Source organism: Hemitrygon akajei, chromosome 2 (assembly GCF_048418815.1).
Source record: "Hemitrygon akajei chromosome 2, sHemAka1.3, whole genome shotgun sequence".
NCBI classification, from domain to species: domain Eukaryota; kingdom Metazoa; phylum Chordata; class Chondrichthyes; order Myliobatiformes; family Dasyatidae; genus Hemitrygon; species Hemitrygon akajei.
Genome location: NC_133125.1, coordinates 209,632,426 through 209,648,665, shown reverse-complemented (window position 1 = coordinate 209,648,665; position 16,240 = coordinate 209,632,426). Strand labels below are relative to the sequence as shown.

At 47.8% G+C, this 16,240-nt stretch overlaps 2 protein-coding genes and 1 long non-coding RNA gene across 4 annotated transcripts in view; 1 reads left to right on the top strand and 2 right to left on the bottom strand.

Moving 5' to 3' along the window:
• The window catches only part of LOC140720410 (butyrophilin subfamily 1 member A1-like), a 51,003-nt gene extending 50,707 nt beyond the window's left edge, over positions 1–296 (bottom strand). The window contains exon 1 of the mRNA XM_073035279.1: positions 188–296. The gene's annotated coding sequence lies outside the window, so the exon portion shown is untranslated. The remainder of the gene's footprint in view (positions 1–187) is intronic.
• LOC140720464 (zinc-binding protein A33-like) overlaps positions 1–16,240 on the bottom strand; it is a 348,439-nt gene that overhangs the window by 267,168 nt on the left and 65,031 nt on the right. Inside the window, exon 4 of the mRNA XM_073035318.1 lies at positions 5,092–5,102. Coding sequence (XP_072891419.1) covers positions 5,092–5,102 — 11 coding nt within the window. The remainder of the gene's footprint in view (positions 1–5,091; positions 5,103–16,240) is intronic.
• On the top strand, positions 54–5,688 carry LOC140720492 (uncharacterized). Of its 2 annotated transcripts, none has more exons than XR_012097199.1 (2): positions 54–151; positions 5,498–5,688. It is a non-coding gene; the product is annotated as an uncharacterized lncRNA (long non-coding RNA). The 2 variants fall into 2 exon arrangements; XR_012097200.1 differs by lacking the exon at positions 54–151 and adding an exon at positions 883–1,087.

Sequence of the window (16,240 nt, the reverse complement as noted above, 5' to 3'; positions counted from 1 at the left end):
CACAATCTAGTGTCCGACTTCCGCCTCCCTGACACTGGGCGGCTCCCAGCTCTGCGAACGAAGCGAAGTCTCGGCCAGAGCCGCCTTCGGGGGGAGGAAGGGGAGAGACCGCGGGTCTCCCTTTCACGGAGCCCCGCTGGGAAACTTGAAGGTGACCCTCTTTGTCCAGGCGCCTCCCCAGCCCCACCCGATCAAACCCGGGAGCGGCCGCTTCTCCACTGGCCAGGGCGTGTCGGGGAAAGTGAAAGCATACTAGTGATAGGGACGGAGCAGGGTCCACAGACACGCAAACTTTGTTTCTTACAGTTAAACTTGTTAATTTATCAACATTTCAAGAACATCCTCCTTTTCAGATTAGTTGGAATCGAAGTTTCAATTCCCCTTGTATAAAGGGAACATTAGGGCGGGGGGTTTCATCACACAGAGAGCGGTGGGACTGTGGAATGAGCTGCCAGCTGAAGTGGTGAACGCAGGCTCACTTTTAACATTTAAGAAAAACTTGGACAGGTATATGGATGAGAGGGGTATGGAGGGATATGGTCCAGGTGCAGGTCAGTGGGACTAGGCAGAAAAATGGTTTGGTACTGCCAAGAAGGGCCAAAAGGCCTGTTTCTGTGCTGTAATGTTCTATGAAACAAAACCAGAGATTCTGCAGATGCTGGAAATCCAGAGTAACACACAAAGTGCTGGATGCCAGGCAGAATCTAAGGAAATGAATAAACAGTCGATGTTCCGTGCCAAGACCCTTCATCAGGACTGGGAATAGTGCGCAGGTAAATGGTAGAATCTGTTTAGATCACAGAACAGCACACCACAGGTACAGGTTCACGGCCACATTGTTTATCTCCCTTTGATTTCCTGTATTCAGATGGCCTTCTCCCAGTGACATGACCTGCTTATCTCCTCCCCCTGGTTTCCCTCTTCTTTACCTTTCTTCCAAGGTCCACTGTCCTCTCCTGTCAGCGTCCTTCTTCCTCAGCCTCCTCTGCCCGTCAAATCCCAGCTTCTCACATCACCCCACCCCTCCCCATCCGGGAGTAAGAAGATCACACACCGGCTCGTCATCGAGGGTTCAGCAGTGGAAAGAGTGAGCAGTTTCAAATTCCATTCATTGTCATTCAGCCTTACACAAGAATACAGCCGATCGAAATGGCGTTCTCTGCAAAACGGAACATACAGTCACACACAGCACAATGCACATGTCAATACACTAGCAGGAAAACACAGTCACAACAAATAATTTACCCCAGGTCTGTGAGTGGCATGGCCTGTAGGTTGTTGGTGCATGGGATGCTGGCCTCGAGCCATGTGTCTCCAAGAACAAGCACTCAGCAGTTCCTCATCCCACACCGGTTCAGCAGACAAACGCAAATCAGCTCGCCTTGCACCGGGCGGAGAGCAGAGCCAATGGGAGGGGTCATCTCCCAACCCAGCATGGACACCTGCTGTTTCCTACACTACCTTTGGCGTCCCATCCTGGGAGGTTGTCACACCATGTGGGCCTCATCCACACACGTGTTGAGCCAGACTGGCGATATTTCCTATAATAAGTGAGTCTAGGCCCAAAAGGGCACAGCCTCAGAATAGAGGGGCATCAATTCAAAACATAGATTAGAAGGAATTCCTTTAGCCAGAGGGTAGTGAATCTGAGAAATTCATTGCCGTAGAAGGCTGTGGAAGGCAAGTCACTGAGTTTATTTAAAGCGGAGGTTGGTAGGTTCTTGAATAGTCAGGGTGTCAAAGGTTACTGGGAGAAGGCAAGAGAATGAGGTTGAGAGGGGTAATAAATCAGCCAGGATTGAATGACAGGGCAGACTTGGTGGGCCAAATGATCTAATTTTGTTCTTATAGCTTATGGTCTTATAGCATCATGGGGCCAGTATTTATTGCACATCCCAATGCCCCAAAGAAATGTTGACACCTTTTGTGAAAGGTGAGGGATAAGGGGGATGTGGGAAGGTCCCTGCCACCTGTAGAAGCTGTGTTTTGAAAGGATATTGTCAAGGCAAGAAAGGAAGTGAGAATGAGAATCACAATCAGCTTTATTATCATTGTTAGGCTGCGAAATGTTTTAGTGACAGAAGTACAGTGCAAGGTTTTTAAAAACCTGTAAGTTACAATAAGAGAGGCGTTCTGTTGGTCGAGGTCAACCATGGAATTGCTTCCTATCTTTCACATCCCGGTGTGCAAGACGGGGCTGTATGATACAGTACACAAGCTGTTGCCTGTGTATCCTATCTGTCACATGCCGGTATGCAAGACAGGGCTGTATGATACGGTACACAAGCTGTTGCCTGTGTATCCTATCTTTCACATGCCGGTGTGCAAGACGGTGCTGTATGATACAGTACACAAGCTGTTGCCTGTGTATCCTATCTGTCACATGCCGGTGTGCAAGACGGGGCTGTATGATACGGTACACAAGCTGTTGCCTGTGTATCCTATCTTTCACATGCCGGTGTGCAAGATGGGGCTGTATGATATTGTACACAAGCTGTTGCCTGTGTATCCTATCTTTCACATGCCGGTGTGCAAGACGGGGCTGTATGATATGGTACACAAGCTGTTGCCTGTGTATCCTATCTTTCACATGCCGGTGTGCAAGACGGGGCTGTATGATACGGTACACAAGCTGTTGCCTGTGTATCCTATCTTTCACATGCCGGTGTGCAAGACGGGGCTGTATGATATTGTACACAAGCTGTTGCCTGTGTATCCTATCTGTCACATGCCGGTGTGCAAGACGGGGCTGTATGATACGGTACACAAGCAGTTGCCTGCGTATCCTATCTTTCACATGCCGGTGTGCAAGACGGGGCTGTATGATACGGTACACAAGCAGTTGCCTGCGTATCCTATCTGTCACATGCCGGTGTGCAAGACGGGGCTGTATGATACGGTACACAAGCTGTTGCCTGCGTATCCTATCTGTCACATGCCGGTGTGCAAGACGGGGCTGTATGATACGGTACACAAGCTGTTGCCTGCGTATCCTATCTGTCACATGCCGGTGTGCAAGACGGGGCTGTATGATACGGTACACAAGCTGTTGCCTGCGTATCCTATCTTTCACATGCCGGTGTGCAAGACGGGGCTGTATGATACGGTACACAAGCTGTTGCCTGTGTATCCTATCTTTCACATGCCGGTGTGCAAGACGGGGCTGTATGATACGGTACACAAGCTGTTGCCTGTGTATCCTATCTTTCACATGCCGGTGTGCAAGACGGGGCTGTATGATACGGTACACAAGCTGTTGCCTGTGTATCCTATCTTTCACATGCCGGTGTGCAAGACGGGGCTGTATGATACGGTACACAAGCTGTTGCCTGTGTATCCTATCTTTCACATGCCGGTGTGCAAGACGGGGCTGTATGATACGGTGCACAAGCTGTTGCCTGTGTATCCTATCTTTCACATGCCGGTGTGCAAGACGGGGCTGTATGATACGGTGCACAAGCTGTTGCCTGTGTACCCTATCTTTCACATGCCGGTGTGCAAGACGGGGCTGTATGATATTGTACACAAGCTGTTGCCTGTGTATCCTATCTTTCACATGCCGGTGTGCAAGACAGGGCTGTATGATACGGTGCACAAGCTGTTGCCTGTGTATCCTATCTTTCACATGCCGGTGTACAAGACGGGGCTGTATGATACGGTGCACAAGCTGTTGCCTGTGTATCCTATCTTTCACATGCCGGTGTGCAAGACAGGGCTGTATGATACGGTGCACAAGCTGTTGCCTGTGTATCCTATCTTTCACATGCCGGTGTGCAAGACAGGGCTGTATGATACGGTGCACAAGCTGTTGCCTGTGTATCCTATCTTTCACATGCCGGTATGCAAGACGGGGCTGTATGATACGGTACACAAGCTGTTGCCTGTGCAGCAGGCTCCCGCCACGCTGCTCATGATGAATTCAAAGGAAAAGCAGAGACTGATTGCCATAGGTGGCATTGCGAGAGGCCCCTGTCGATTGATCATGCCTGTGACCCAGCCACAGACAAAACTCCACAAAGGATGTACCCTTTTAACACCATTTAAAAGTCCTTCAAATCATAACATAATTATCAGCCCACACACAAAATACTGGTGGAACACAGCAGGCCAGGCAGAATCTATAGGGAGAAGTACAGTCCACATTTTGGGCCAAGACCCTTCGTCAGGACCAACTGAAAGAAGAGTTAGTAAGAGTTTTGGGAAGGGGAGGGGCAGGGGGAGATCCAAAATGATAGGAGAAGACCGGAGGGTGTGGGGTGAAGCTAACAGCTGGAAAGGTGATTGGCAAAAGGGATACAAAGCTGGAGAAGGGAAAGGATTATGGGACAGGAGGCCTCAGGAGAAAGGGGGAAGGGAGGACCAGACGGAGATGGAGAGCAGGCAGAGTGATGGGCAGAAAGAGAGAAAAAAAGGAGGGGGGAGAAAACTAAGTATATCAGGGATGGGGTAAGAAGGGGAGGAGGGGCATTAATGGAAGTTAGAGAAGTCAATGTTCATGCCATCAGGTTGGAGGCTACCCAGCCGGTATATAAGGTGTTGTTCCTCCAACCTGAGTGTGGCTTCATCTTGACAGTAGAGGAGGCCATGGATAGACATATCCGAATGGGATTGCAACATGGAATTAAAATGTCTGGCCAGTGGGAGATCCTGCTTTCTCTGGTGGACAGAGCGTAGGTGTTCAGCAAAATGGTCTCCTGGTCTGCGTCTGGTCTCACCAATATATAGAAGGCCACACCGGGAGCACCGGATGTAGTATATCACACCAGCTGACTCACAGGTGCAGTGTTGCCTCTCCTGGAAGGACTGTCTGGGGCCCTGAGTCCCTCTCACAAGCACTCCTTGCCTGCTCTCCATCTCCCTCTAGTGCTCCCCTCCCCCTTTCTTTCTCCCTAGGCCTCCCGTCCCAGGATCCTTTCCCTTCTCCAGCTCTGTATCCCTTTTGCCAATCAATTTCGAGCTCTTAGCTTCATCCCTCCCCCTCCTGTCTTCTCCTATCATTTCGGATCTCCCCCTCCCCCACCCACTTTCAAATTTCTTACTATCTCTTCTTTCAGTTAGTCCTGACGAAGGGTCTTGGCCCAAAACGTCGACTGTACTTCTTCCTATAGATGCTGCCTGGCCTGCTGTGTTCCACCAGCATTTTGTGTGTGTGCTTGAATTTCCAGCATCTGCAGATTTCCTCGTGTTTGCGTTTTAAAATAATTATCAGCCCAGTATTTTTCCATACCTTGGTGGGACCTGCTGCACCCTCTTATCTCTTACAACCTTCAGCCCAGACACATAATTTTGGAAGACGACGACAACAGGTATGTAAAGAGGAAAACTTTCTTTGTCAGTATCTTAATGATGTGCGTTCAACATTGAGGCAAGACACTGGTCAATATGAGGGAAAATCAGCCATTATCACATTTCAACCTGACGCCATTTTGTCTTCAAACTTCTGTTTTATTTTGGCTTGTGCCAGGGAGGAATCACAATTAACTCTTTCCTCACACAGGGAAATGCGCCTTCTCCAGCAGCCTCCTGATGTTGAGGATGACTCGATTCCACTCCAGAAATGAGGTGACGGATGAGGCCAATGTGGGATCTGCAGTGTGGGATTAGTACATGTGTGTGGTTTATGGTTGATGAGACTTGGTGACGAAAGGTCCTGTATCTGAGCTTTATTCGTAATAAAAGTATTAAACCTGATGTGAAAACTGTTTTACATTCTGAATGCCATCTGGTCAAAACATTCAGTCATATTTATACAGTTGTATAAGATGATGAGAGGCATTGATGGTGTGGATAGTCAGGCCCAGGGCTGAAATGGCTAGCGTGAGAGGGCGCAGTTTTAAGGAGCTCGGAAGCAGATACAGAGGAGATGTCAGGTAAGTTTTTTACGCAGAGAGTGGTGAGTGCGTGCAACGGGCTGCCAGCGATGGTGGTGGAGGCGGATACAACAGGGTCTTTTAAGAGTCTCCTGGATAGGTACATGGAGCTTAGAAAAATACAGAGTTATGGGTAACCCTAGGTAATTTCTAAGGTAAGTACATGTCCGGCACAGCATTGTGGGCCGAAAGGCCTGTACTGTGCTGTAGGTTTTTCTATGTTCCTGACTCACTGCACAAGTCTGGGCAGAAGGTATGGAGATCCTATGAGTCCAGTTGTTAAGATCCCCCTCTCGGCCTCACCAAAGAAGAGCTTATGAAGCAATCCGTTTGGCACCAGCTTGGCTACAGGAGCTGCCGGAAGGATGTTCAATGACGTCCAGCCGCAATACGGGCTCCTCTCCAGATGTTCTTCGTTTTTCCTGAGGCTGCCCACAAGTCTGGGGATCTGGTTCATGAGCACCAGGGCGTGTCCAGCCACCGGGCAGCCTGCGAGCTACATTTGCAGGGGCCAGACCTCTTCCCTGTTTTTCAGCCTTAGTCTGAAAGGAGTTTAGTTTCTGTGTGTCACCAGCGAGGGGCACTACATGAGACTTAAACACAAAGTACACTGCAGATGCTGGGGTCAAAGCAACACATAAAACAAGCTGGAGGAACTCAGCAGGTCGAGCAGCTGTGGAAATGAGCAGTCAACGTTTCGGGCCGAGACCCTTCGTCAGGACTGAAGAGGGAGGAGGCAGGGGCCTATAAAGAAGGTGGGGGAGGGTGGGAAGGAGAAGGCTGGTAGGTGCCAGGTGAAAACCCAGTAAGGGGAAAGATCAAGGGGTGGGGGAGGGGATAGGCAGGAGAGGTGAAGAAGGAATGTAAGCGGAAAGCACTCTGGGTAGTAGAAGAAGGCAGAATCATGAGAGAGGTGATAGGCAGCTAGAAGAGGAGACAGAGTGAAGGTGGGATGGGGGAAGGGAGAGGGAGGGAATTACCGTAAGTTGGAGAATTAGATGTTCATACCAAGGGGCTGGAGACTACCCAGACGGTATATGAGATGTTGTTCCTCCAGCCGAAGTTTGGCCTCATCATGGCAGTAGAGGAGGCCATGTATGGACATATCCGAATGGGAATGTGAAGCAGAGTTGAAGTGGGTGGCAACCGGGAGATCCTGTCTGTTGTGGCGGACGGAGCGGAGGTGCTCGACGAAGCGGTCCCCCAATCTGCGTCGGGTCTCACTGATGTAGAGGAGGCCGTACCGGAAGCACCGGATGCAATAGATGACCCCAACAGACTCACAAGTGAAGTGTTGCCTCACCTGGGAGGACTGTTTGGGGCCCTGAATAGTGATAAGAAAGGAGGTGTAGGATCAGGTGTAGCCCTTGTGCTTGCAGGGATAAGTGCCCGGTGGGAGATCTGTGGGGAGGGACGTGTGGACCAGGCAGTGTGGAGGGAACGAACCCTGCAGAAAGCGGAGAGGGGTAGAGAGGGAAAGATGTGCTTAGTGGTGGGGTCCCGTTGAAGGTGGCAGAAGTTGCGGAGGATAATGTGCTGGATCTGGAGACTGGTGGGGTGGTAGGTGAGGACAAGGGGAACTCGGTCCCCGTTGTGGTGACGGGAGGATGGGGTGAGGGCAGAAGTGCGGGAAATGGAGGAGATGCGGGTGAGGGCATCATTAATGACGGCAGAAGGGAAACCACAATCCTTAAAGAAAGAGGACATCTGAGATGTCCTGGAACGGAAAGCCTCATCCTGGGAGCAGATGCGGCAGAGACAGAGGAACTGGGAATAGAGAATAGCATTTTTACATTTGGCAGGGTGTGAAGAAATATAGTCGAGGTAGTTATGAGAGTCAGTAAGTTTATAGAAGATATCAGTGGACGGTCTGTCTCCAGAGATGGAGACCGAGAGATCGAGAAAGGGGAGAGAATTGTCCGAGATGGACCAAGTGAATCTGAGGGCTGGGTGGAAGTTAGAGGCAAAGTCAATGAAATTGATGAGCTCAGCATGGGTGCAGGAAGCAGCACCAATGTAGTCGTCAATGTAGCGAAGGAAAAGTTGGGGAGCAGTACCAGTATAGATTTGGAGCATAGACTGTTCCACATAACCCACGAAGAGGCAGGCATAGCTGGGGCCCATGCGAGTGCCCAGAGCTACACCTTTGGTCTGAAGAAAGTGAGAAGAGCCAAAAGAGAAGTTATTAAGTGTTAGTACCAGTTCCGCCAACTGGAGGAGTGTGGTGGTGTTGGGGAACTGGTGAGGTCTATTGTCAAGAAAGTAGCGGAGGGCTTTGAGGCCTTCTTGATGGGGAATGGAAGTGTATCAGGATTGGACATCCATTGAGAAAATGAAGCGGTCAGGACCGGGGAGCTGGAAGTTATTGAAGAGGTGGTGGACATGGGATGTATCCCAGATGTAGGTGGGGAAGGACTGAACTATGGGTGACAAAATGGAGTTGTGGTGAACTACATATACCTGTCTGGACACGCCCCCTGATGACTGCTCCTGTGGCTCCACCCACAGACCCCTGTATAAAGGTGATGGAGGTCTGAGCCCGGCCTCTCTGTCTCCAGGATGTAGTATAGTGGTCACTCACTGCTTGTTCCTTCTTCCAGTCAATAAAAGCCGATATCTCGCCTTAAGTCTCAGAGTGAGTTATTGATGGTGCATCAGGAGTCCAGGTAGGCAGATACATGTTTAGTGGGGCAGGAGCAGTCCGAAACGATGGGTCTACCGAGACAGTCAGGCTTGTGGATCCTGGGGAGGAGGTAAAACCGAGCAGTGTGGGGTGCGGTAATTATGAGTTTTTTTGGCTGAGGATGGAATGTCTCTGGAGTTGATAAGGACGGTGATGGACTTGCTACATAAGACTTGCTGTTGGAGAGGCTCTGTATTGGCAGGGAGAAACTTACACATTCAGCTCTCCATTTCACACAACTACCAGCCCGTGGTGGAAGCTGAAAGTGAGAGCTAAAAGCACTACCACTACACTACCACACTAAGCTCATCACAATGACCACTTTGACACCAAAGACATAACATCACTATAAATGATAAAATAAATAGTGCAAGTGAAGGAATAATGGGGGAATCAGTGGGAATCTGTGTGTCATCCCCGGCACAAAGACGATGGTTGTGGTGTTTGGAGCCGATCATCTCAGCCACAGGACATCTCTGCAGGAACTCCTCAGGACAGAGTCCTCGGCCCAAACACCCTCAGCTGCTTCCTCAACGACCTTCTGTCCATCGTAAGGTCAGAGGTCGGGATGGTCACTGATGACGACACAATGTTCAGCACCATCTGCCACCCCTCAGGTAATGAAGCAGCCCACAACACTAATGCAGCAAGACCTGGACAATATCCAGGCCTGGGCTGATAGGTGGCAAGTGACAATCACACCACACAGTGTCAGGCAGTGATGTCTGAGGGAGGGATCTCTGGGAATCATGAGAATTGGGAAAGTGTGTAATATGTTTAAACTAGGTGCTTATATTTTGGGAAATTATGGTAAAATTAGACCAAGGGAGAAGGTCACTGAAAGGTGACGATATGACAGTCGGTGCAGTGATTAGACTGTGGACGTGTTCAGTCAGCAAAGTGAAGCTCACTGGATCAAAGGTAACATAGAAAACATAGAAAATAGGTGCAGGAGTAGGCCATTCGGCCCTTCGAGCGTGCACCGCCATTCAGTATGATCATGGCTGATCATCCAACTCAGAACCCTATACCTGCTTTCTCTCCATACCCCCGATCCCTTTAGCCACAAGGGCCATATCTAACTTCTTCTTAAATATAGCCAATGAACTGGCCTCAACTGTTTCCTGTGGCAGAGAATTCCACAGATTCACCACTCTCTGTGTGAAGAAGTTTTTCCTCATCTCGGTCCTAAAAGGCTTCCCCTTTATCCTTAAACTGTGACCCTTTGTTCTGGACTCCCCAAACATCGGAAACATTCTTCCTGTATCTAGCTTGTCCAATCCCTTTATAATTTTATACGTTTCTTTAAGATCCCCCCTCAATCTTCTAAATTCCAGTGAGTATAAGCCTAGTTGATCCAGTCTTTCTTCATATGAAAGTCCTGCCATCCCAGGAATCAATCTGGTGAACCTTCTTTGTACTCCCCCTATGGCAAGAATGTCTTTCCTCAGATTAGGGGACCAAAACTGCACACAATACTCTAGGTGCGGTCTCACCAAGGCCTTGTACAACTGCAGTAGAACCTCCCTGCTCCTGTACTCAAATCCTTTTGCTATGAATGCCAACATACCATTTGCCTTTTTCACCGCCTGCTGTACCTGCATGCCCACCTTCAATGACTTGTGTACAATGACACCCAGGTCTCGTTGCACCTCCCCTTTTCCTAATCGGCCACCGTTCAGATAATAATCTGTTTTCCTGTTCTTGCAACCAAAGTGGATAACCTCACATTTATCCACATTAAATTGCATCTGCCATGAATTTGCCCACTCACTTAACCTATCCAAGTCACCCTGCATCCTCTTAGCATCCTCCTCACAGCTAACACCGCCACCCAGCTTCGTGTCATCCGCAAACTTGGAGATGCTGCATTTAATTCCCTCATCTAAATCATTAATATATATTGTAAACAACTGGGGTCCCAACACTGAGCCTTGCGGTACCCCACTAGTCACTGCCTGCCATTCTGAAAAGGTCCCGTTTACTCCCACTCTTTGCTTCCTGTCTGCCAACCAATTCTCTATCCACATCAATACCATACCCCCAATACCGTGTGCTTTAAATTTGCACACTAATCTCCTGTGTGGGACCTTGTCAAAAGCCTTTTGAAAATCTAAATATACCACATCCACTGGCTCTCCCCTATCCACTCTACTAGTTACATCTTCAAAAAATTCTATGTTCGTCAGACATAATTTTCCTTTCACAAATCCATGCTGTCTTTGTCCAATGATTTCACCTCTTTCCAAATATGCTGTTATCACATCTTTGATAACCGACTCTAGCATTTTCCCCACCACCGATGTCAGACTCACCAGTCTATAATTCCCCAATTTTTCTCTCCCTCCTTTTTTAAAAACTGGGGTTACATTAGCCACCCTCCAATCCTCAGGAACTAATCCAGAATCTAAGGAGTTTTGAAAAATTATCACTAATAATGCATCCAATATTTTTTGGGCTACTTCCTTAAGCACTCTGGGATGCAGACCATCTGGCCCTGGGGATTTATCTGCCTTTAATCCCTTCAATTTACCTAACACCACTTCCCTACTAACATGTATTTCCCTCAGTTCCTCCATCTAACTAGACCCTCGGTCCCCTACTATTTCCGGAAGATTATTTATGTCCTCCTTAGTGGAGACAGAACCAAAGTAGTTATTCAATTGATCTGCCATGTCCTTGTTCCCTATGATCAATTCATCTATTTCTGACTGTAAGGGACCTACATTTGTTTTAACCAATCTTTTTCTTTTCACATATCTATAAAAGCTTTTACAGTCAGTTTTTATGTTCCCTGCAAGCTTTCTCTCATAATCATTTTTCCCTTTCCTAATTAAGCCCTTTGTCCTCCTCTGCCGGTCTCTGAATTTCTCTGAATAAACAGGTGGAGTTTGGATTGCAGACCGGCAGGAGAGTTTATCATCAGATAAGGAGAGTCACAGCAGAAAAACAGGATCAGAAGTGAAAACAGTAAATTACAGAGAGCATTGGGAAGTGGTTGCAGTGTCCATATTAAGGACTTCCAGCACCCAGGGTATGCCCTTTCTGATTGTTACCATCAGGTAGGAGGTACAGAAGCACATTCAGCGATTCAGGAACAGCTTCTTCCCCTCTGCCATCTGATTCCTAAATATCAAGACACATGCTAGTGATAATAAACCTGATTCTGATTCTGAGGTCAAATACTACAGAGAAATGTAGGTCCCTGATGAATTTTTATGACTGTTAAGTGAACCACTGTAGCCATCCCATTGGTGCTGGACAAACGTGCCATTGCGTGAGTTTGAATCCTAATACAGTAGTTCTGCAATTAATGCCATTAAAGGGGATTAAAAACTAGCATCACTATGGTGACAGGGGTTGTCACCATCCTTCCTGCCACGCTCACCCTGTCTGATCTCTGTGACTGCAGACTCTGTGACTCAGGTGTGCCCCCTGCTAGGGTTGCAAGCTTCACTGTTTTCAAACCACCACATTAAAGCATTCATTGTAAGATGTGATAGAGCAACTAGTCAAAAACTCCAGTGAACACAGGCCCAGGGCCATCAGATGCACTTCATGTGACAAGGCATTCAATTTTGGAATCATTTTCATGAGCCTTCTTTGACACTCTCCTGTTCGCTACAACAGATGATAAAAGGTCCCCAACATCCCGCTGCACACAATGAAGGATCTCAGGATTCTTAGGAAATAGAATCTGTTCATTCCTTTCTTGTAAACAGTCGTCTACCAACGACCTGCCCCTCCACCTGTCTTCATATCAGCTGCAGACCTTACAACAAAGCTATCAATTCCATCATCTGAATCACTGACATATAATATGAAAAGAATCGATCCCAACACAGACCCCTGAGGAACACCACTAGTCACTGGCAGACAACTGGAAAAGGCTCCTTTTATTCCCACTCTTTGCCTCCTGCCAATCAGCCACTGCTTTATCCATGCCAGAATCTTTCATGTAATACCATGGGCTTTTCCTTGTTAAGCAGGTTTATATATGGCATCTTGTCAAAGGCCTGAAAATCCAAGTTCACAACATCAACCAATTCTTCTTTGTCTATCCTGCTTGTTATTTCTTCAAAGACTTCCAGCAGGTTTGTCAGGCAAGATTTTCCCTTGAGGAAACCATGCTGACTATGGCCTATTTTACCATGTGCCTCCAATTATCCCAAGACCTCAACCTTAATAATTGACTCCAACATTTTCCCAGCCATGAAGGTCAGATCAACTGGTCTTTCTTCTACCTCTCTCCCTTCTTGAAGATGGAGTGACATTTGAAATATTCCAGTCTTCTGGAACCATTCCAAAATCTAGTGATTTTTGAAGGTCATTATTAATGCCTCTACAATCTCTGCAGCCACCTATTTCAGAACCCTGAGGCGTACACTATCTGCTCCAGGTGACTTATCTACCTTCAGACTTTTCAGTTTCCCAAGACCCTTCTCTGTAGTTATGGTAACTTCACACCCTTCATGACCTGATAGCTGAAACTTCCACCACCCTGCCAGTGTCTTCCACAGTGAAGACTGATGTAAAATACTTAATTCAGTTCCTCCACTATTTGTTTGCCCCTCCATCATTTTCAATTGGTCCGATATCCACTGACACCTCTCTTTTATAATTTATATATCTGAAGTAACTCTTGTCATCCTTGTAATACTATTAGCTAGCTTACTTTTGTATTCCATCTTTATCTTTTTAATGACATTTTAGATGTCATCTGTTGTTTTTAAAAGCTTCCAATCCTCTAACTTCCCACTGTTTTCTGCTCTATTATATACCCTCTCTTTGGCTTTTATGTTGGCTTTGACTTCTCTTGTTAGCCACTGTTGTGTCATCTTTCCTTTGAATACTTCTTCCTCTTTGGGATGTATCAATTCTGTGCCTTCTGAATTGCTTCCAGAAATTCCAGCCATTGCTGCTCTGCTGTCCTCCTTGCCAATGTTCTCTTTCAATCAATTCTGGCCAGCTCCTCTCTCATGCCTCTGTAATTCTCTTTACTCCACTGTGATATTGATACATCTGACTTCAGCTTCTCCTTCTCAGAATTCAGGGTGAATTCAATCATATTATGATCACTTTCCCTTGAGGGTTCTGTTTCCTTAAGCTCTATAATCAATTCTGATTCATTGCGCAACACCTGCTCCAGAATAGCTGATCCCCTATTGGGCTCAACCATGAGCTGCTCCAAAAAACCATCTCGCAAGCACTCTTGAAAATCCCCCTCCTGGAATCCAGCACCAACCTGATTTTCCCAATCTACCTGCATATTGAAATCCCCCATACACCATCAGCTAAAGAGAAAATAGTAAGGAATGAACCCGGATGGATAACCCAGCATTGACCTAGGCACTGGAAATGACAACTGTAAAACCAGCCCTGTTGACCCTGCAAAGTCCTCCTTAGTAAGATCTGGGTCCTAATGGACATAGCTACTAGACTGGGACTACAGCAGGAGCTGATGGAACCAACAAGAGGGAGAAACACACTCGACCTCATTCTCACCAACCTGCCTGCCGTGGAAGCATCTGTCCATGACAGCATTGGTACAAGTGACCACCGCACAGTATTTGTGGAGACTAAATCCTGTCTGCATAATGAAGAAACCCTCCACCGTGCCGTGTGGCACTACCACTAAATGGGATAGACTTCGAAAAGATCTAACAGCCCAAGACTCGCACCTGTGAGGCACTGTGGGCCATCAGCAGCAGCAGAATTGTACTCAACTACAATCTGTAACCTCATGGCCCGGCATATTCCCCACTCTATCATTACCTGCAGGCCAGGGGATCAACCCTGGTTCAACGAAGAGTGCAGGAGGGCATGCCAAGAACAATACTAGGCATACATCAGTATGAGGCAACACACTGGTGAAGGTACAATACAGGACTACTTGCATGCCAAACACCATAAGCAACAAGTAACAGATAGGGGTTTGTCCATCGTCATCGATGAACGAACGCTTGATTTGGATTTAAGTGAGGGAGAGTTGCGCGGCATCAGCCTCACTGTCTCTTCCCAATTCCCATCTGGATCCAGTGGCAAGATGAGTCGAGACGGCTGGAGATGAGACCAGGTGCAGTGGATGACCAGGATGTCTTCTGTGTCTTGTCCTGCTCCACACATTCCACGATGCTTGCAGAGACCATCTTCTCGATCGTTGGACCTTCCCTTGGTTTCGTCAGCTCAATCCGCCGGAGTCTGTCTTCACATGCTGGGATAGACAACTCCCTATCTCACTGAGGGTTTGAGACCCGTTGGCTACCCTCACCCGGTTTAGCCGGCTTGTCGAAGCCGTTGCCCGGGGAGTGGCCGCTGTCGCATGTAAACAGCTACAGGGAGCCACAGGTGAGAGCTGAGCACCAGGTGGGGACCAAAGGTGGACAAACCGCCCTGAAAAGGACACAACATGTTTCCCCATCAGAGGTGCTACCCCTCCCTGACACCCCATGCACCCCAAATAATAGATAGAGCTAAGTGGTCCCACAGCCAACGGATCAGATCTAAGCTCTAGTCCTGCCACATCCTCACTGGAGAAGGAGGCTCTACAAATATCACCATCCTCAATGACAGAAGAGCCAGGCAAACCTGTGTAAGAGATAAGGCTGAGGCATTTGCACCAATCTTCTGCCAGAAGGGCCGAGTAGATGATCCAGCTCGGCCTCCTCCAGAAGTCCCCAGCGTCCCTGATGTCAGAATGCAGCCAATTCGATTCACTCCATGTAATATCGAGAAATGGCTGAGAGCAGTGGATACTGCAAAAGCTGTGGGCCCAGATAAAATCCCTGGCAATAGTCCTAGAGAGAGAGAGGGAGAGGGGAGAGGGAGAGGGAGGGAGGGAGGGAGGGAGAGGGAGAGGGAGAGGGAGAGAGGGAGAGAGAGAGAGAGAGAGAGAGAGAGAGAGAGAGAGAGAGAGAGAGAGAGAGAGAGAGAGAGAGAGAGAGAGAGAGAGAGAGAGAGAGAGAGAGAGAGAGAGAGAGAGAGAGTCTTTCCAGGTAGATGCAGGTTCAGCACAGGCCCATTTTCTCCATAATTATTTTAAAACTCACAGAAAGCTGCTCACTTGGGCAAAACGTTTCCCACTGACAGACTAACCATTCCCCAGCCTCAGTTACTAGGAGGCAGTCAAGTGTAATACCTTCTCTAGTTGAACTATCTACATATATCTTGTCAAAATTTCAGGAACACATTTTACAAATTGTGCCCTGGCAGATCCCTCAGCACTATGTCTGTCCCAGTCAATATTAAGGATGTTGAACTCACCTCTGATTGCAATTTTATTATTCCAAAAATTATCTGCCATCTCCCTTCAATTGGGTTCTCACAATTCCCACTGACTTTTGGGTACCTATACTTAAATCCCAACAAAGTGATAATCCTCCTCTCATTTCTGACTTCGACCAATATAGTCTTGCCGGATGCATTCCTAAGTATATCTCTTGAGATACTGTAGAGAAAATTGCTCCGATGTTTGCCTCCCTCTTATTTCTAACCGACCAATTTAACCTCACTGCACATTCCCGCAGGAATATCTCTGTAAGCTGTAAAGTGATGCACTCCCTAACCAACATCGTGACCTGCCTGCTCCCCAATCTTTGGTCTCCATTTCTATCACACCTGAGGCTGCTGTGCTGCCAGTCCTGCCAGTCCTGGCCATCCATTAAAATTGTTTTGGTACAGTTATTCA